A 20,839-nucleotide genomic window follows, 5' to 3' on the forward strand; every position below is an offset into this window, starting at 1 on the left:
ATGCCGCGGAGCGGGTGGGCCCGTGAGCCATGGCCGCTGAGCCTGCGCGTCCGGAGCCTGTGCTTCGCAACGGGAGAGGCCACAACAGTGAGAGGCCCGCATATCACCAAAAAAAAAAAAAAAAAAAAAAAAAAAAAAAAAAAAAAAAAAAAGACACATCAATTAAATCTATGATCTGTTCACCTGCTAGTGAACCAAGGCACACCTAGAGGGATAGCACAGCGGCTTTGCAAGGCACCAACTCCCAGAGGTTAAGGGTTTGCTTCAAACTTGCTGAGTTCCTTAATGACATATTGTAGAGTTCATCCATAGATTTATGTATTCAGCAAGGTAAAAAAACAATTTCATTGTGATTTGTCTACAAACTGATTAGCATTTTGTTTAGCTTCTTAAGTGAGGATATGAAATGCATACTGATCAAACTTAGGAATGAGACAAATCTGGAAGGGATAACTAATATTTTTGATGAAAGGACAAAAAGTTATCAAAGCAGAATGGAATTGTAAATCAAAACAGACAGAAGGAAATGTAATAGAGTACATAATAAAGGTTGACACTTCCGTTAAAAAAATAAATTGCCGAGGCATAGGATGGGGTTAGGGGAGACCTATGTATATAACAGTGAATGTGAAAAAAGTGCTGAGCATCTGAGGAGACTTTATTGTGAAGTCAGGTGTGATAGGATATGAGGATCTCATTTCACTCTGCAACGATCAGATAAATATCTGGAATATTGTGACCAATTGTGGGAGCCATGCATGGGACTTTGACATCTGCAGAGATGTCAGCGTTAACCTAGAAGACGTGTGGGATTTGTCGGACATGTACTGGGTGGAGAAAGGGGCTAAAGCAGTTGAGATTAGCCAGGCAGGAGGAGAGAAAGCTTATGGAGCTGTGACTGGGAAAGGAATCAACTCTTGATTCACAGGCAGAATCTGGAGCACACGGACAGAAGCTACAGGGAAGTAGATTTTAACTCAAATCTAAGGAAGAAATTTATAACAATTGCAGTTGTTTAGCAATGAAATAGGCTGCTTCACAGCCCAGCAAACTTTCTGTCACTCCCTGTGAAGGGCTGGGCTAGAATACCAATGGCAAGAGGGACACTTGGGGATGAGTTGGAAGGAGGGCTTCGCTGAAGAGTCTTTCCCACTCTATGATTCTTTTTTTTAAAAAAATAATTCAAGATTAATGCAATTTAAAGGGTTTCTTATGTATCTTTTATAAAATCCTGTTTGCTCTCTGGGAGGTTCCTTCATGCCCACTCCTGTTTTCATATTTTCCCATGAAAATTTTGGAGACATTCACATGACTTAGTATTTAGAACTGTTAGTAAATTTACATAGTGACTGTCTATATGTTCCTTTGACATTCATATGATGTGAAATTGCTTCATCCTTTTTTTTTTTATTGGAGTATAATTGATTTACAATATTGTGTTAGTTTCAGGTGTACAGCACAGTGAATCAGTTATACATATACATATATCCACTCTTTTAGACTCTTTTCCCATATAGATCATTACATAGTATTGAGTAGAGTTCCCTGTGCTATACAGTAGGTCCTTATTAGTTATCTATTTTATATATAGTAGTGTGTATATGTCAATCTCAATCTCCCAATTGACCCCCGCCCCCGGTAACCATAAGATTGTTTTCTACATCTGCAATTCTATTTCTGTTTTGTAAATAAAAATTGCTTTATTTCTATTCTCAGCAAGATTCGGTCAGTCTACTTCTCCATTCCCTAAGCCAGGATTTATTTCATTATTCTAAAGTTTAATGAAACACATACGTTCTGAATACACATCTTTGGGGCTCTCTGTGAATACTTTTGGGGATATAAATCAGGAAATAATTTAAAGAAACCACACACCATCTTCAAGAATAGTAGGTTAGCAGACTCTTCTAATTAATCCCTTGGAGGATCTGGATCCACATATCCACCAGCCTCATGCCCCCTCATCCTCAGTGCTCCTACCACCTTCTTTGCTGCTAATACAGCTTGTATAATCTGTCCTTAAATTTGAACATCTTCTATTTCTCACGCTGGAGAAAACTCCAGTATGGTTTTCTCTATCTAAATCTCTACAATTACCTTTAAAAAGTACATACAACGATGATGTCTATATTTCCGCAGGTTTTGGAGTTGGTCTAATTTTGGACTAGGACTTGTGATTGATAGTGGCTTTCTTTATCACATTTTCTTTCAAGGCAGCGTAGAAATCCACAGAACTCAGTTAGAGTCCCACCTCAGGGTAATGGTAGGCTGTCAGGCTGAGAAAATGAGCAGCTCTAGGAAACTTGTAGAGTCTATTTTCTAACTGTGGCTGAACTGAACATGCTTAATCCAGAACCTAGTATCTGGGCTGCTTCATATAAAAGATGGTAAAAGACCTTCTTAACAAAGGTCATTTGCAGGCCTGGCTGAACTTAGCACCTCCATAAGGGTGGAATCTTAACTGGTGAAAGGCTTATGTCTGTAGGAATAGGAGTGTCAAACAAATTAGTTACCTGGCTTTCTGGGGTGTCAGAAGTCATCAGAGCAAGACATCATTGTTCAAACTGAGAGTCAAGAATTATAATCCTGTGCTCGCTTTGGCAGCACATATACTAAAATTGGAACGATACAGAGAAGATTAGCATGAGGTTAGCATGGCCCTTGCGCAAGGATGACACGCAAATTCGTGAAGCGTTCCATATTAAAAAAAAGAAAGAATTATAATCCTATTTTTGTTCTTGGTGGGCTGCTTGTGTTGGGGGAAGTTTACCTTAGCACACAGACTCCAGGGCCAGAAAGGAAAATGATGATATCTGCCTGTTTTACTGGCTCAGTTTCTCCCACTGGCAGACAATCATTACAACGCATATTTACTGAAGACAGCAATGTGGTTACATGGACTTAAAAAGAGAAATGCTTAAACTTATATTTAATAAGAAATGAAATGAAGTCAGAATGTTTATTGCCCTTAAATTTCATAATAGATACAGATTTTCTTTTTGCCTTTATTCTTGTTCATATGTTCTCCTACTGGCAGTGAATATTTGTAGAAAGGGAATACATTATCACCCCATCTCCCCTTTTCTTTTTCCCTCAGTTGTCTTACACACACACACGCATACACACACAAACACACACACACACACACATACCTAATTTCAGCAACCAATGTGGTCTTAGATGAGACTAAGCACTATATACTGTTTCTAGCATTCTGCTATCTTCTGGGGCTTTTCTCTTTGCCATAACTCCAAGAGAAATGTGTAATTATTAATCAGATTTTATAAGAAATGAAAAAAGACTGTCTAGCCTAGCACTGGGTAATAGAATTTTCTGCAGTTATGACAGTGTCCTGAACCTGCGCTGTCCAATGTCATAGCCACAAGCCCCATGTGGCTCTTGTGCTCCTGAAATATGGCTAGTGTGAGTGAGGAACTGAATTTTTAATTTTACTTAGTTTAAATATAAACAGGCATATGTGATTAGTGGCTACTGTATTGGGCAGCACAGCAATTGGCAAAGAATTCACAGCATCCAAAAAGTGATCAGGTAAATGCACTAATCACTGGGATGCACCGTTCTAAATGCTTCTTTTCTATATGGAGCCAAATGGTACTTAGAGAAATGCTGCAGCATTTTTGATAGATGTGAAAATGATCATCAAAAAAGATGAGGAGGGCTTCCCTGGTGGCGCAGTGGTTGAGAGTCCGCCTGCCGATGAAGGGGACACGGGTTCATGCCCCGGTCCGGGAAGATCTCACATGCCGCGGAGCGGCTGGGCCCGTGAGCCATGGCCGCTGAGCCTGCGCGTCCGGAGCCTGTGCTCCGCAACGGGAGAGGCCGCAGCAGTGAGAGGCCTGGGTACCGCAAAAAAACAAACAAACAAACAAAAAAAGATGAGGAAAAATCCATCTAGAGCATTTATAATTAATAATAGAGATTATTTATTCTTTGCTAGGCACTTTATATATCTGCTCTACAGATATATCATCTATTATTTTCACAAGTGTTTCAAGTTGGATAATAATTTTTTCCATTTCACGGAAGAGAGGAAACTGAGCTACACTGATTTAAAATAAAAAAGCAAAAGTTCCACAACCAGTAGGTGGTGGAGCCGAAGTTTGAACCCATGTAGGGACCTTCATTAATGAATCTCACAATGAATATTTCCCACTTCAACTTTAGAGCACGTGTACATATTTCCCTAGTTCTCACTGGGAACCGGGGTTGGGGTTGGGGGGAGTAGGAGGCATTAAGAACATGAGCCCTCGCACCACACTGCCTGGTTTGAAACCCACCTCTACTACTTAACAAAGTATGTGAAATTGAGCAAATTACTTAGTATGTCTGAGCCTCAATGGTCTCCTTTTAATATGTAAATAATAAAGGTACCCACCTATAGGGTGTGGTGAGGGTTAAGTAAGTTAACAGTTCCTGGCACGTTGTTTGAACAGTATGTATTTGTCATTATCATTATTTTTTATTTGAAAGAGATGGGTCATATATGTTAGGATGTTGATTTAAAGTGATACAAATAGATGAAATAGAGATAGGCTTTGGGAGTGCTTCCCTAGAAAATAAGAGAGACTCTAATAATTTAGATGACTCAGGAAGAGACACCCTGCTGTTCAGTCACCTTGGTGTCACCATCACTGGAATTGCAAACTTTCAGAGTCCACATGCCCTGGCCAGCTCCTCATATCTTTGCTTTTCATGTTACATCTCCTTTTGTGTCTTTGATTCGTTCTGAATGCTGAGCGGTGACACACACCAACACAGCTGGAAAGAGCTGTAAGATTTGCTTCTCTGTCTTCCAGCAGGGAATTATTGCCATGGATACCAGCATTAGAGGAAGGCTGGGGAACTCTCTCAACTTGTCTCCTGAGTGGTCTGACATCTGTTTCTGGCAAGACCAATAATGAGTGTGCTGCTAGCTTCATAGCAAATGGGAGACTGATCCACACTTCTTTTGTTTTGTTTTGTTTTACCACAGATGGCCTCTGCCCAAGATGCCAGGTACGGCCAGAAAGACTCCTCTGATCAGAACTTTGACTACATGTTCAAATTGCTCATCATTGGCAATAGTAGTGTGGGGAAAACATCTTTTCTGTTCCGTTACGCGGATGACTCCTTTACATCTGCATTCGTCAGCACAGTTGGGATTGATTTCAAAGTCAAAACTGTATTCAAAAATGAAAAGAGAATCAAGCTTCAGATTTGGGTAAGTGACTTTGAACTGATGGTATCCTTCAGTCTAGGGCATTGAACATGTAAGTGTGTGAGGGAAACGCTTTCTGCCTTGTTCTGTCCCCATGGGGTCTGTAAGCCTCCATTTCTAGGTTCTTTGCCACAGAACATTCTGTTTCAAAGGCAATGAAGTGTTGCCTCTTTAAGGTAGGGAGACTGAATTAGGCCTTATTGTCATTGATGCTTCTTAAGAGTCTTCAGAAGAAAGAAAATCCAAATGTCTGTTTATCGTGGTAAAGAACACTCAACAGAAAGTCTGGCTCTGTCTTTTATGGTCTGTGTGACCCGGAGCAAGTGTCTGAATCCTTCTCTGCCACTTTTCTAATATACAAAATAGGCAAAGTAAATTTAGCCTTTTTAGGTTGCAGGAAGCAGACTGCCCTGGTTGTTTTAAAGAAGGTAAACAGGGCTTCCCTGGTGGCGCAGTGGATGAGAGTCCGCCTGCCGATGCAGGGGACACGGGTTCGTGCCCCGGTCCGGGAGGATCCCACGTGCCGCGGAGTGGCTGGGCCCGTGAGCCATGGCTGCTGAGCCTGCGTGTCCGGAGCCTGTGCTCCGCAGCGGGAGAGGCCGCAACAGTGAGAGGCCCGCGTACCGCAAAAAAAAAAAAAAAAAAAAAAAAAAAAAGATATCATTATAAATATTCCAGATGTCCTTTCATATCTTAAAGCTCTTAGGAGTAAAATTTAAAGATGCAGGTATGTACACAGGTAGGCATCCTCTTAGGCAGCTTACACGAGATTGTTACTATTTTACTTATTCTAATTCTGGAGTCTTCCAAGTCTAATTAGAACTCAGAAAATAACTTGGAAAAATAGGCCCAGTCCCCCTTGCTGCTCTCCTGGTCCCCAAAGACATTTTTGTTGGGAAGGGAGTCCCTCTTTAGATACTTTAGAAACACGCAGCCCTGTTTATACAGACAGAAAGAGCTGTGTTTATTGCTTCACATTCTCTTCCTTTTGAGCTTTAAACAACCAATTGTCATGTGAAGATAACTTTCATATCCAGGCTTAAGAAAGGTCCCTTAACTCTCAGGGGCTTTGTTGAATTGAAAATTAAATTAATTTGGTAACTACACATCTCTTACCTCTGCGACCATGTTCTTTCTGTTAATATCAAAGAAGTGTCATCCCTCTGGCTAACAGCTCCTACCATATATCTTAATGATGTTTAAAGGTGGTTGTTGTGATTGTTTAGGTAAAACATCAACACGGTGTATAAATTCAATCCTATGATCTCTAGCAATTTCTCAATTTAGGTTTTTGACAGAAATGCTTTGTAGAGGTATAAAATCATCTGTCCTTAATGTAAAACAGGAAAAGTTCCAATAATATACTCTTTTTGAGAATTATATTGTCATACTTACAAAAATATTTTTTTCAAAACCCTCAGTGCTAGTACCAGGCCACAGCTCATTCCTGTACTTTTCTCGGACACTGAAGTTCAGTTACTTCTGTCCAGGTCTTACTGCTGCGTGAAAGCTGCTCTTCTCTGAGCCAAGCAAATCCCAACTCCGGTCTCTGGGCTGCTTCTCCTCTAATACCTCCTCATGCTTCTCAATTTCCATAACTTCACTCAAAAGCCTGGGACATATAAATCTGTCTCTAATCATCCATAATCCACCATTTTCCCCAAACCTCCAACTCTCTTCACAGCTCCATCCAGCCTGGGACCTCCTTCCAGGGTTTTCATTCTCCCATTCTGTGGATACCCACACTTCCTTCAGGGCTCAGCCACTCAGGAACCCTTCACCCAGCCCCTCCTCAGTCACAATGGTAGTCTGATGGCCACTGTTTTCTTTGCAATCAAAACAATCTCATTTCATCCTCTTAGGGACATTGGGAGCTCTTAAAGTACCTGTGATTCTAGGGGTAATGGATTTTATACTACCATATACCAACTGGTCTACAATATTGTGAACCATTCAAAAGCAGTACTCTGCAAAGATTTTGTGCTCATTGAACTTGTAGTATAGTTGGAGAAAGAAATGTATACTCATGGAGTAACTATATATGTATGTCTATATAAGCAAATATCAAATTGTGTAAATATTATATGTAGCTAACATTTATTGAACATAGAACTATGCCAAGCATCACCTATACCTTATTTCTAATTTCCACAACAACCCAGCTTTGTATTTCTTATTATTCCTATTTTATCCGAGAAACCTGAAAGTCAGACAAATTAAATAGCTCGTCCACGGTCATATGTGGCAAGAGGCTGGTTCCAGGCTAGGTCTATCAGATTCTAATGCTTTGGCTTGTTCCCCTTCACCATGCTGCCCTAATTAAGAAGTCTTCTTGAACATGGTGGTGCTTTTGTGAAGATGGTGATCTTAGGCAATGTATCCTGGGATGCTGAAGATGTTTTTAAAAGAGTCTGACCATCCATCCCGATGAATTGAGTCATGCAGGGGGAGACAGGATAAGGAGCAACAGGGTGGTTTGCCTAAGTCTAGACATTCCTACAAAAATTCTAGGGGTTCTTGCTTTATGCCATAATGTAAGTATACTAGAAAATATTTAGTTGTATACAGCTTTTATTGTTTATGACTTGAACAAATTATTTATTTGGGACTGTATCTGGCACTGATGGTTTGCCGTCTTGTATTTAAATAACCGAACGTGAACTGTTTTTTCCAGCTTATAGTATCTTTATGCACTTATATTAATGTGTAACGAATTCATTAAGGTATCCACAGCTATCTTAGCCTATACCATGATCTGTTTATACTTGCTACACTTCTGACACCAAAGCTGGGGTTTTCCAGACCAAGCAATTCTTCATTGCTATGTAGACACCAACTGGGTGTCCTGTAATTTAATACAGAGTTGACACTAACTACCCAGAGTTAGCACAGATCCCACAGGTAAAGGGCTCAGTTCCATAAGCCTAGCCCTCCTCTCCCCACCCCACTTCAGATACCAATCACAAATCTGGGTGCCCTGTGCTTTTGACCTACAGGCTATAAACTCGCAGGTCCCACAGTCCCACCCCTCAGGGTTGATAAGTTGCTAGAAGAGCTCACAGAATTCAGGAAGAGTTTACTTACTATTACCGGTTTATTATAAGGGATACAACTCAGGAACAACCAGATAGAAGGGAAGCGTAGGCCAAATTTTTGCGGAGATGGGTTGGAGCAGCTTCCATGTCGTCTCTGTGGTGTCACCCTCCCAGCACTGTGATATATTCACCAACCCCAAAGCTCTCCAAACCTCATCCTTTCGGATGTTTATGGAGCTCCCATTACATAGGCATGATTGATGAAATCCTTGGCCATTGGTGATTAACTCAGTCTTCAGCCCCTCCCCCCCCAGAGGTCGGGGGTAGGGCTGAAAGTTCCAACCTTTTGATCACATGGTTTGTTCTTCTAACAATCATTCCCTATTCTTTTTTTTTTTAAATTTTATTTTGTACTGGAGTATAGTTGATTTACGATGTTGTAATCAGCCCCCATTTTGAAGCTATCTAGGGGCTAACCAAGAGTCACCTCATTAGCATGAACTCTGGTATGGCTGACTTTTTTTTGTTATGAATAACAAAAGATGATCCCTTTTCTCCCATCTCTTAGGAAATTCCAAGGGTTGTAGAAGCTCTTTGTCAGGAACCAGAAGGAGGACCAAATATGTATTCCTTGGTCTATCACACTATTATATATTTCAAAGGAAGAGAAGCAAAATCGTTTCATGGTAATGAAAACTGTCATGGATTAGTTCAATGCATTTTTACCTTTACCAAGACAGGCTACAGATATTAACATGACTCTGATGACCCTATTTTAAACTGCCCGTAAATAGAACTGTTTCCAGGTTAAGAAATGACGATATATAGTGGGCTAAGTGATTTAACCTTACCTTACAGTTAGTGCCAGAGTAGAGTCTAAAATCCAGGTCTCCTGCTAGCTAAGCCAGTCCAGTTGCTAGTACACCAAGTTCACTCTCAAGGTAAGTGCTGTGTTATGACAATTGGGATAAATCTCATACCTGGTTGCCAGTGTTGCCATCAGCCACAGGAACATCAAACTTGAAACCAGATTTCAAGTAGTATTTCTAAAAGGTCAGGAAGAAAGAACCTGGGTGGGAGGACCGCCCAGTTGTTCTACTTGATGGGTTGCTTTTTGCATGTGCTGTGGGGGAAGTTTCTGAGACCACAAACTGGATTACTGGATTTTTAACCGTCCACATTTAAAGAAAGCTTTTAACAGCTACTACAAACATTGACATTTCTTTCTGGCTGTGTTACGCCTCCTCTCTGTGGAAGTTCACTACTGCCTTGGAATAAACTTGTCTAGAGAAATAACATCGTTCATTTGTACTTAGTTACAAACCTTATTTTCCTTTAGTGTATTTATGAACCCCTCCATCCTTCACTACATTAACATTTCTTATTGCACTTTTATTATCATTTTTATGATTCTCAAGTCAAAAATTTTGAGGTTTCAAGTATTAGAGGTGTTTCTTTCATTTTCTGTGTCTAATGCTGTTAAGAATATATTGGAGAAAAATCTAGCATGGGTTTTTCACGTTACTTAGAGAAAAATATTTCACAGCTGGAGTCTGTAATATTTTGCTTCTAATTTAAAAGTAGTTTAGCTTTGGGAAAGGCTATGTAGAGTGGATTTCCTCCCAATAAGAAGATTGAAAAATAATATAGCATCCATTACTAAGAAGATCTTAGTACTGTATTTATTTTCAGTGTCTAGATTACTACTATATGAACTATGAGGCCTATAGCAGTCTGTAAAGTGAAGAGTGCCGGTAATTCTTGAAACTAGACTGTGTAGAGAGCCAGGTTTGATAGTGTGTTTCCCCTGAATAAAAGGCAACTTCCTTTGTGTAAAGAAAGCACATGGACAGACTGAAGTAAGTCAGAAAGAGACAAACAAATACCGTATGCTAACACATATATATGGAATCTAAAAAAAAAAAAAAAGAAAAAAGGTCATGAAGAACCTAGGGGCAAGACGGGAATAAAGACATGGGAATAAAGACACAGACCTACAAGAGCATGGACTTGAGGATACGGGGATGGGTAAGGGTAAGCTGGGACAAAGTGAGAGAGTGGCATGGACATATATACACTACCAAGCATAAAATAGATAGCTAGTGAGAAGCAGCCACGTAGCACAGGGAGATCAGCTCGCTGCTTTGTGACCACCTAGAGGGGTGGGATAGGAAGGGTGGGAGGGAGAGAGACGCAAGAGGGAAGAGATATGGGAACATATGTATATGTATAACTGATTCACTTTGTTATAAAGCAGAAACTAACACACCATTATAAAGCAATTATACTCCAAAAAAGATGTTAAAAAAGAAAAGAAAGAAAGACAGCACATGGGTCTCCTTTTTCAGTTGGATCTACATTGTTCAAGTCCAAAAATCAAGGTTGATTCTAACTAATGAAAGACTCTGCTTGAAAAATTTGTAGTTTAATTAGAGAATATAGGTTTAAAGTGAGCAGAGGGCAGGTTGGCAGAGGAGATCACTGTTTCCTTAGGAATTAGAACTAGCATTTTATCATTTTTGCATTCTCTTTTTCCCACCCTCACCCTTCATCACTCTTTGTCTTTTCTCTCTCACCTTCCCCTTTCCCCCTCTCCTTCCCACCTTCATTTCTGAGCCAGGGCCAGCCTGAGTTAATAAGAAACACCCTCAGTGTGTTCAGAGGTCAGGACTGCTGCATACAGATGCACATGTTGTGCACTGGACAAAGACACCAACCAGGGGTCAAGTGGGGCTGTTCTCCAGCCGGAGCGCCACATGCTAAGCTGTGCTCAGTTCCAGGAAGGTGTGCCTTTTCTTTTTCACAAGGTGTCATCTGCTGTCAAGCATGTGCTTCTGGTCCACACACAAACAAAGGGAATTCTGATTCCCATACAGCAACCCTATACATAGGCGGTAGCTATATCACAATCTTATGCAGGAGATGGATGAGTAAACTGAGAGAATACAAGCCCTGCTTCCCCAGCCCAGTCCTGGAGGAAGACGGTATTTTAAAATATAGGTGTTATTGTTATTTAGGTGTGGCGAGGCCCACAGGTCAGGAGACAACTGCCATTGAAATAGTAGTTTGTTATGCTCACAGATTTTAAGAGAAAGACATATGGGCTCGGGGAGGCGGCGGAGCGGGGGGGGGGGGGGGGCACTTGGAGTGAGGGGAATCCCCTGCATGGGTCAGGAGGCGGAAGGAGGGGCTAGAGGAATGTGACAAGAGCCTCTATTGTGGTTTCTGTATAAGGCATGGGCCAGGCAGGGTAAACAGGTTTAGGACTGGCTACTTTGAATCCCTGCAGCAGGCCCTGGGGCATAGAGACTTCCCTAAGTTGTCAGGTGCCTGGGGTAATTAGGGAAGGTGGATAGTGGTTCATAGTGTGAGAGCCCAGGATGGAGCAAGCCCTGTGAGCTCTGTATTAGTGGTTTGCATTTGACAAGTGAGCTTCAGTGAGTTTAGTGTCTTTAAGAATTGACTAACTCTGGGTAGGGCAGTCCCTCCAGGATCCATAAGGCCCCAGCTGTCAAAGCATCTGAATACAGAAAGTAAAAGACATGCTTAATACAAAAGGCAGGTTCTTAGAGTCCCAGGGGTGGCTTCTGTCATTGATTCCACTCTGACAAAGGCTTATGATTTCAACCATTCTCACCGCAGACTCAGTGCATTTCTGGGTCTCAGTATTTAGAGACCTCAAACATTGGGGTCAGGAAAAGATCTTTCGGATTTTCTAGCCCAAGCCCTCATTTGATGATACAACTGATAATAGCATCACTTAATGCACCCAGTGTTGACCCATAAAATAAGCATTTTACGTTTATATGCATTTTTAGAATTTATTTTTTGCCAAACCCCATGAAGGAAGGTGGTATTATTAGCCCCATTTTATAGATGAGGAAACAGAGAATCAGAAAAATAAAGGGATTTGCCCAAGGTCCTAGCTAGGATATGTCAGAAGCAGGATTCGAACCAGGGGATTGAAATCAAAGCCCATGTACTTGACCACACTTGTAAATGAGGTAAAAGTATGCCAAGTGATCTGTCGGAGATCTTCAGGGGATCCAATCTGTAAACCTACATATATTTTTTATTAATAATTTTTATTTTATATTGGAGTATAGTTGATTTACAATGTTGTGTTAGTTTCAGGTGTACAGCAAAGTGGTTCAGTTATACATATACATGTATCTATTCTTTTTTAGATTCTTTTCCCATTTAGGTTATTACAGAATATTGAGTAGAGTTCCTTGTGCTCTACAATAGGTCCTTGTTGATTATTTTGTATTTAGTAGTGTGTGTATGTTAAGCCCAAACTCCTAATTTATTCCTCCCCTTCCCCACACCTTACCCCTTAGATAACCTTAAGTTTGTTTTCTAAGTCTGTGAGTCTGTTTCTGTTTTGTAAATAAGTTCATTTGTATCATTTGTTTTAAATTCCACATATAAGTGATATAGGATATTGGTCTTTCTCTGTCTGACATTCTTCACTTAGTATGATAAGCTCCAGGTCCATCCATGTTGCTGCAAATGGCATTATTTCATTCCTTTTAATGGCTGAGTAATATTCCGTTGTATATATGTACCACATCTTCTTTATCCATTCATCCATTGATGGATATTTAGGTTGATTCCATGCCTTGGTTATGGTAATTAGTGCTGCAATGAACTAATTGAGATGCATGTATCTTTTTAAATTATGGTTTTCTTTGGATATATTCCGAGGAGTGGGATTGCTGGGTCATATGGTAGCTCTATTTTTAATTTTTTAAGGAACCTCCATACTGTTCTCCATAGTGGTTGTATCAATTTACATTTCCACCAGCAGTGCCAGAGGGTTTGCTTTTCTCCACACCCTCTCCAGCATTTGTTGCTTGTAGACTTTTTGATGATGGCCATTCTGACTGGTGTGAGATGATACCTCATAGTAGTGTTGATTTGCATTTTTCTAATACTTAGCGATGTTGAGCATCTTTTCATGTGCCTCTTGGCCAACTGTATGTCTTCTTTGGAGAATGACTATTTAGAATTTCTGCCCATTTTTGGATTGGGTTGTTTGTTTTTTTGATATTGAGCCATATGAGCTGGTTGTAAATTTTGGAGATTAATTCCTTGTTATTCACTTCATTTGCAAATATTTTCTCCCATTCTGTGGCTTCTCTTTGTTTTGTTTATGCTTTCCTTTGCTATGTAAAAGCTTTTGAGTTTAATTAGGTCAGATTTGTTTATTTTTGTTTTTCCATTACTTAGGAGACAAATTTTAAAAGATTTTGCTTTGATTTATGTCAAAGAGTATTCTTCCTATGTTTTCCTCTAAGAGTTTTATAGTATCTTGTCTTACATTTAGGTCTTTAATCCATTTTGAGTTTAGTTTTGGGTATGGCATTAAAAATGTTCTACTTTCATTTTTTTTACATGTAGCTGTCTAGTTTTCCCAGAACCATTTATTAAAGACACTGTCTTTTCTCCATTGTATAGTCTTGCCTCCTTTGTTGTAGATCAATTAACGATAGGTGTGTGCATTTATTTCTGGGCTTTCTATCCTGTTCCATTGATCTATATTTCTGTTTTTGTGCCAGTGTTAAACTGTTTTGATTACTGTAGCTTTATAGATAGTCTGAAGGCAGGGAGCCTGATTCTTCCTTCTCTGTTTTTCTTTCTGAAGATTACTTTGTTATTCAGGGTCTTTTGTGTCTCCATACACATTTTAAGATTTTTGATCTAGTTCTATAAAAATTGCCATTGGTAATTTGGGGTTGCATTGAATCTGTAGGTTGTCTTCAGTGGCATAGTCATTTTGACAATAATGGTTCTTCCAATCCAAGAGCATGGTATATCTTTCCATCTGTTTGTGTCATTTTTGATTACTTTCATTAGCGTCTTACAGTTTTTGGAGTGTAGGTCTTTTGCCTCCTTAGATAGGTTTATTCCTAGGTATTTTATTGTTTTTGATGTGATGGTAAATGGGATTGTTCCCTTAGTTTCTCTTTCTGATCTTTCATTGTTAGTGTATAGAAATGCAACAGATTTGTGTGTATTATGTTTGTATCCTGCAAATTTACCAAATTCATTGTTGAGCTCTAGTAGTTTTCTGGTAACATCTTTAGGACTTTTTATGTATAGTGTCACGTCATCTGCAAACAGTGACAATCTTACTTCTTCTTTTCCAGTTTGGATTCCTTTTATTTCTTTTTATTCTCTGATAGCTGTGGCTAGGACTTCCAAAACTATGTTGAATAAAAATGGTGAGAGTGGACAACCTTGTCTTGTTCCTGATCTTAGTGGAAATGCTTTCAGTTTTTCACCATTGAGAATGATGTTAGCTGTGGGTTTGTCATATATGGCCTTTATTTTGTTGAGGTAACCTCCCTCTATGCCACTTTCTGGAGAGTTTTTATTATAATTGGGTGTTGAATATTGTAAAAGCTTTTTCTGCATCTATTGAGATGACCATATGATTTTTACTCTTCAGTTTGTTGACGTAGTGTATCACACTGATTGATGTGCGGATATTGAAGAATCCTTGCATCCCTGGGGTGAATCCCACTTGATCATGGTATATGATCCTTTTAATATATTGTTGGATGCAGTTTGCTAGTATTGTTTTGAGGATTTTGGTGTCTATGTTCATCAATGATATTGGTTTGTAATTTTCTTTTTTTGTGGTATCTTTGTCTGGTTTTGGTATCAGGGTGATGCTGGCCTCATAGAATGAGTGTGGGAGTGTTCCTTCCTCTGCAATTTTTTGCAAGAATTTCAGAAGGACAGGTGTTAGTTCTTCTCTAAATGTTTGATAGAATTCACCTGTGAAACCGTCAGGTCCTGGACTTTTGTTTGTTGGGAGTTTTTAAATCACAGTTTCAATTTCAGTACTTGTGATTGTTCTGTTCATATTTTCTATTTCTTGCTGGTTCAGTCTTGGGAGATTGTACCTTTCTAAGAATTTATCCATTTCTTCTAGGTTGTACATTTTATTGGCATATAATTGCTTGTAGTAGTCTCTTATGATCCTTTGTATTTCTATGGTGTCCATTGTAACTTTTTCTTTGTCATTTCTAATTTTGTTGATTTGAGCCCTCTCTTTCTTTTTCTTGATGAGTCTGGCTAGAGGTTTATCAATTTCATTTATCTTTTCAAAGGACCAGCTTTTAGTTTCATTGATCTTCTCTATTGTTTTCTTCATTTCTCTTTCATTTATTTCTGCCCTGATCTGTATGATTTCTTTCCTTCTACTAACTTTGGGTTTTATTTGCTCTTCTCTCTTTAGTTGCTTTAGGTATAGGGTTAGATTGTTTATTTGAGATTTTTCTTGTTTCCTGAGGTATGATTGTACTGCTAAAAACTTCCCTCTTAGAACTGCTTTTGCTGCATCTGATAGGTTTTGAATCATCATGTATTCATTTTCATTTATGTCTAGGTATTTTTTTTTACTTTCCTTTTTGATTTCTTCAGTGATCCATTGGCTGTTTAGTAGCCTATTGTTTAGCCTCCACATGTTTGTGTTTTTTACAATTTTTTTTCTTATGTTTGATTTCTAATCTCATAGCATTGCGGTTGGAAAAGATGCTTGGTATGATTTCAGGTTTCTTAAATTTGCTGAGCCTTGCTTTGTGGCCCAAGATGTGATCTATCCTGGAGAATGTTCTATGTGCACTTGAGAAGAATGGGTATTCTGCTGCTTTGGGATGGAATACTCTATAAATATCAATTAAGGCCACCTGATCTAATGTGTCATGTTTCCTTATTGATTTTCTGTCTTGATGGTCTGTTCATTGATATAAGTGGAGTGTTAAAATCCCCCACTATTATTGTGTTACTGTTGATTTCTCCTTTTATGGCTGTTAGCATTTACCTTATATATTGAGTTGCTTTTATGTTGGGTGCATATATATATATTTTTTGAATTTTATTTTATTTTTTTTATACAGCAGGTTCTTATTAGTTATCCATTTTATACATATTAGTGTATATAAATCTGTCCCAAACTCCAAATTCATCACACCACCACCCCTCGGGTGCATGTATATTTACAACTGTTGTATCTTCTTTGATCCGTTGATCATTTTGTAGTGTCCTTCTTTGTCTCTGGTAACAGCATTTATTTTCAAGTCTGTTTTGTCTGACATGAGTATCACTACTCCAGCTTTCTTTTGATTTCTATTTGTATGTGTCCCTAGATCTGAAGTGGGTCTCTTGTAGACAACATATATACAGGCCAGTCTATGTCTTTTGATTGGAGCATTTAATCTGGTTACATTTAAGGTAATTAATGATATGTTTGTTCTTATTGCCATTTTGTTAATTGTTTTGGATTTGTTTTTGTAGGTCATTTCTTCTCCCCTTCCTCTTTTGTTCTCTTCTTTTGTGATTAGATGACTAACTTTAGTGTTGTGTTTGGATTCCTTTTTCTTTTGCTGTATGTATCTATTGTAGATTTTCACTTTGTGGTAACCATGAGGATTTGATATAGCAGACTATATGTATACACAAGACTGTTTTAAGTTGCTGGTCTTTTAATTTCAAATACATTTCTAATATCCTGCATTTGTACTCTCCTCATGATTGCTGATTTTGATATCATATTTCTATATGGATGATTTCCTACCTTTACTATATGTTTGCTTTTACTAGTTAGCTTTCTCATTTGTAAATTTCTTATTTCTTGTTGTGTCTTTTTCTTTTCTGCCTAGAGAAGTTCCTTTAGCATTTGTTGTAAAGGTAGTTTGGTGGTGCTGAGATCTCTTAGCTTTTGTTTATCTGTAAAGCTTTTGATTTCTCCATTGAATCTGAATGAGAGCCTTGCTGGGTAGAATATTCTTGGTTCTAGGTCTTTCCCTTTTATCACTTTAAATATATCATGCCACTCCCTTCTGGCCTGCAGAGTTTCTGCTGAAAAATTAGCTGATAACCTTCTGGGGATTCCCTTCTATGTTGTTTGTTGCTTTTCCCTTGTTGCTTTTTTTTTTTTTTTTTTTGTGGTATGCGGGCCTCTCACTGTTGTGGCCTCTCCCGTTGCGGAGCACAGGCTCCGGACGCACAGGCTCAGCGGCCATGGCTCACGGGCCCAGCCGCTCCGCGGCATGTGGGATCTTCCCGGACCGGGGCACGAACCTGTATCCCCTGCATTGGCAGGCAGATTCTCAACCACTGCGCCACCAGGGAAGCCCTCCCTTGTTGCTTTTGATATTTTCTCTTTGGCTTTAATTTTGTCAATTTGATTAATATGTGTCTCAGTGTGTTCCTCCTTGGGTTTATCCTGTATGTGACTCTCTGCTCTTCCTGGACTTGAGTGAGTGTTTCCTTTCTCATGTTAGGGAAGCTTTGCACTATTATCTCTTCAAATATTTTCTCAGCCCTTTTCTCTCTCTTTTCTCCTTCTGTGACCCCTATAATGTGAATGTTTGCATGTTTAATGATCCAGAGGTTTCTTAAACTGTCCTTATTTCTTTTCATTCTTTTTTCTTTATTCTCTTCTGTGGCATTGATTTCTACCATTCTGTCTTCCAGCTCACTTATTCCTTCTTTTGCCTCATTTATTCTGCTATTGATTCCTTCTAGTGTACTTTTCATTTGAGTTATTGTATTGCTCATCTGTTTGTATGTATTTTATATCATCTAGCTCTTTTTAAAACATTTCCTGTATCTTCTTGGTCTGTGCCTCCATTCTTTTTCCTAGATCTTGGATCAACTTAACTATCATTACTCTGAATTCTTTTTCAGGTAGATTGCCTGTCTCTACTTCACTTAGTTGTTCTTCTGGGGTTTTATCTTGTTCCTGTGTCTGGAACATATTCCTCTGTGATCTCATTTTGTCTAACTTTCTGTGATTGCAGTTTCTGTTTTGCAGGCTACAGAGTTGTAGTTCCTCTTGCTTCTGTTGTGTGGTCCCTGGTGGGTAGACTGGTCTAAGAGGTTTGTACAGGCTTCCTTGTAGGAGGGACTGGTGCCTGCCCACTGGTGTGTGGAGCTGGGTCTTGTCCCTCTGGTGGGCAAGGCTGTATCAAGAAGTGTGTTTAGAGGTGGCTGGGGGCTCAGGAAGATTTTAGGCAGCCTGCCTGCTTATGGGTGGGGCTTTGTTCCTGCCCTGTTGGTTGTTTGGCCTGAGGCATCCCAACACTGGAGCTACAGGCTGTTGGGTGGTGCCAGGTCTTTGTGTCAAAATGGCAGCCTCAAATATGCCAATGAATACTCCCTAGTACCTCTGTCACCAGTGTCCTTGTCCCCATAGGGAGCCACAGCTGCCCCCTACCTCCCTAGCAGACCCTCTAAGACCTGCAGGTTGGTCTGGCCCAGGCTCCTATGAAGTCACTGCTCTTTTTCTGGGTCCTGGTGTGCATGATATCTTGTGTGCACACTCCAAGTGTGAAGTCTCTGTTTCCCCTAGTCCTGTGGGGTTCCTGCAATCAAGTCCCACTGGCCTTCAAAGCCAAATTCTGGGGACTTCTCCTCCTGATGCCACACCTCCAGTCTGAAGAGCCACATCTGGGGCTCAGAACTCTCACTCCCATGGGAGAGCCTCTGCAATATAATTATTTTCCAGTTTGTGGGTTGCCCACCTGGAGGGTATGGGATTTGATTTTATTACAAATGCTCCCCTTCTTCCATCTTGTTGTGGCTTCTTCTTTGCCTTTGGATGCTGGCAATTGCTTTTGTTAAGTTCAAGTCTTTTTTGTTGATGGCTGTTCAGCTGTTAGTTGTGATTTTGGTGTTTTTGTGAGAGGAGGTGAGCTCAAGTCCTTCTACTTCTCCATCTTGTCTCCAACTCCCTGTAATCCTACATATCTTAATCCCAACAAGTACACTTTCCACACAGAGTAATTGCTTGACAACTTTCTATATTCCCTTTTTACCTGTTTCAAGAAATTATTTATAGGTACAGAAAGGAATCAGTTATTTTGCTTGAAATTTACTATCTGCTAGCATGTACAGGTTGTGCATTATCTGTTTTGTGTTTAAAACACATAGATCTTCACAATAGGAGGGACTGGAACATATTCCATTCACTTCTTGCACATTTCTGGAATGCCTGTTTCCACCGCTGGGGAGTGTGCATAGAAAGAAGAGTATTTGGAAAGAAGCATCTGAGTAAATGGAATGAATACCTGCAGGAAAATCGTTCTGACTGTAATCTTTGCGTTTGGTGCTCACTTAGCCTAGTCACTCTGCCCATTGATTTCACGATGGTGTTCAACCCTCTAGTCTGTGGATAAGGAACTAACATTTTCTGCCCAGGAGAATCCTTAAGAGAACCACAGAAGCCAGTGACAGCTGCTAAGACTGTTCCTGGTGCTGTCATTTATATGGTCTTTTCCTCCCATCACATTTCTTCTAACATAGCATCTGCTTTTCCTGGGATACTGAGAAAGGCAAGATTTAGTTTCACTCCTGACAAGAAGTTGATACTGTGTGCAAAATGTCAAGATGCATGAAAACATTCACTTAGTCAGACAGCTGGAAGCGGTGATTCCTGCATCCTGCTGTGTTTAAACCACTCTTCTGAGAATTGAAAAAATACAAAGGATGGTACAGACCTTGTTCCTGGCCTAATAGAGCTTACCAGCCATGTAGGAAGACATGAAAACAAACATGCAAGAAAAGATCACCCCACGGATCAGTAAGTGTTTTGCCACCAAGGGGCAGAGTGGCTCAGTGGCACAGGCGGGGACTCTGTGGCTCAAATACTGACCATGATCTCACTAGCTATGTGACCTCAAGCCCAAACTTCCCTATGTCTCCATTTACTTATTTGTAAAACAAGAGACGATAACACCTACCCCTTAGCTGCTAAGTATTTGCTATAATAAATAATTATACCTAGTTCAATACTAGGTGCAAAACTAACAATAAATATTAGCTTTCTTCTTTTGTAAACAGTGTACCAACCTTCAGACTTTTGTACCTAATCAAGTAATTTAATCAAACAAAATATTTGTTGGGTGCCTACTATGTACCAGGCACTGTGCTAAGTGCTGGGATGCAATAGTGAAGGATGCACAGGGTTGGCCATTAGGAGCCAACCATCTGATGGGGCAGTAGATGAGAGAAGAGAGAATTCATCTTCTATAATAAATTCCCAGGAGGTAGGGGGCACAGAACACATAGAAAAGTTGCCTAACTCGATCTTGAGGACTCTAGTAAGGCTTCCTGAGAGCATCTATATCTGAGCCAAGAACTGATGAGTGAAAAGGAATTATTCATTCATTCATTCACTTGATCAACATTTATTGAGTTTTTACTGTGTTCCAGACACAGTGAAGGAATTTGAGGTTGAACGTAGATAACAGAAAAAAAAGTAATAGATTGTGATAGTGCTATGGAGAAATAATCAGAAAAATCTGAAAAAATGCTAAACAGTATTAGAAGAGGGAAAGAATATTTTTGTTAGATGATCAAGGTGGGTTTGTATGAGATAACTGAGCTGAGACACAGAGGATAAGGAGCCAGCTATTTGAAAAACAGGGAGCTTTCTCTCTCTCTGAAAGAGTGAAAGTTTTTCAAAAGTAAGTCTTCGTTTTCTGATGTTTTTCCACCATAGCTTTATATAGAGCATTTATTGCCCACTGTTTGTTTTTCAAATCCTGACTTTCATCTTGTTTTGCCCTCC

The 20,839-nt window shown here is 39.7% G+C and overlaps 1 protein-coding gene and 1 pseudogene across 2 annotated transcripts in view; both read left to right on the forward strand.

Annotated features, from left to right (window-relative positions):
- The window catches only part of RAB3C (RAB3C, member RAS oncogene family), a 302,467-nt gene that overhangs the window by 23,538 nt on the left and 258,090 nt on the right, over positions 1-20,839 (forward strand). For both annotated transcript variants that reach the window (XM_067030998.1, XM_059060471.2), the window contains exon 2: positions 4,994-5,221. In XM_067030998.1, coding sequence (XP_066887099.1) covers positions 4,994-5,221 — 228 coding nt within the window. The remainder of the gene's footprint in view (positions 1-4,993; positions 5,222-20,839) is intronic.
- Positions 2,589-2,706, forward strand: LOC131756443 (U6 spliceosomal RNA; annotated as a pseudogene).

This window comes from Kogia breviceps, chromosome 4, assembly GCF_026419965.1.
Source record: "Kogia breviceps isolate mKogBre1 chromosome 4, mKogBre1 haplotype 1, whole genome shotgun sequence".
Taxonomy (NCBI): domain Eukaryota; kingdom Metazoa; phylum Chordata; class Mammalia; order Artiodactyla; family Physeteridae; genus Kogia; species Kogia breviceps.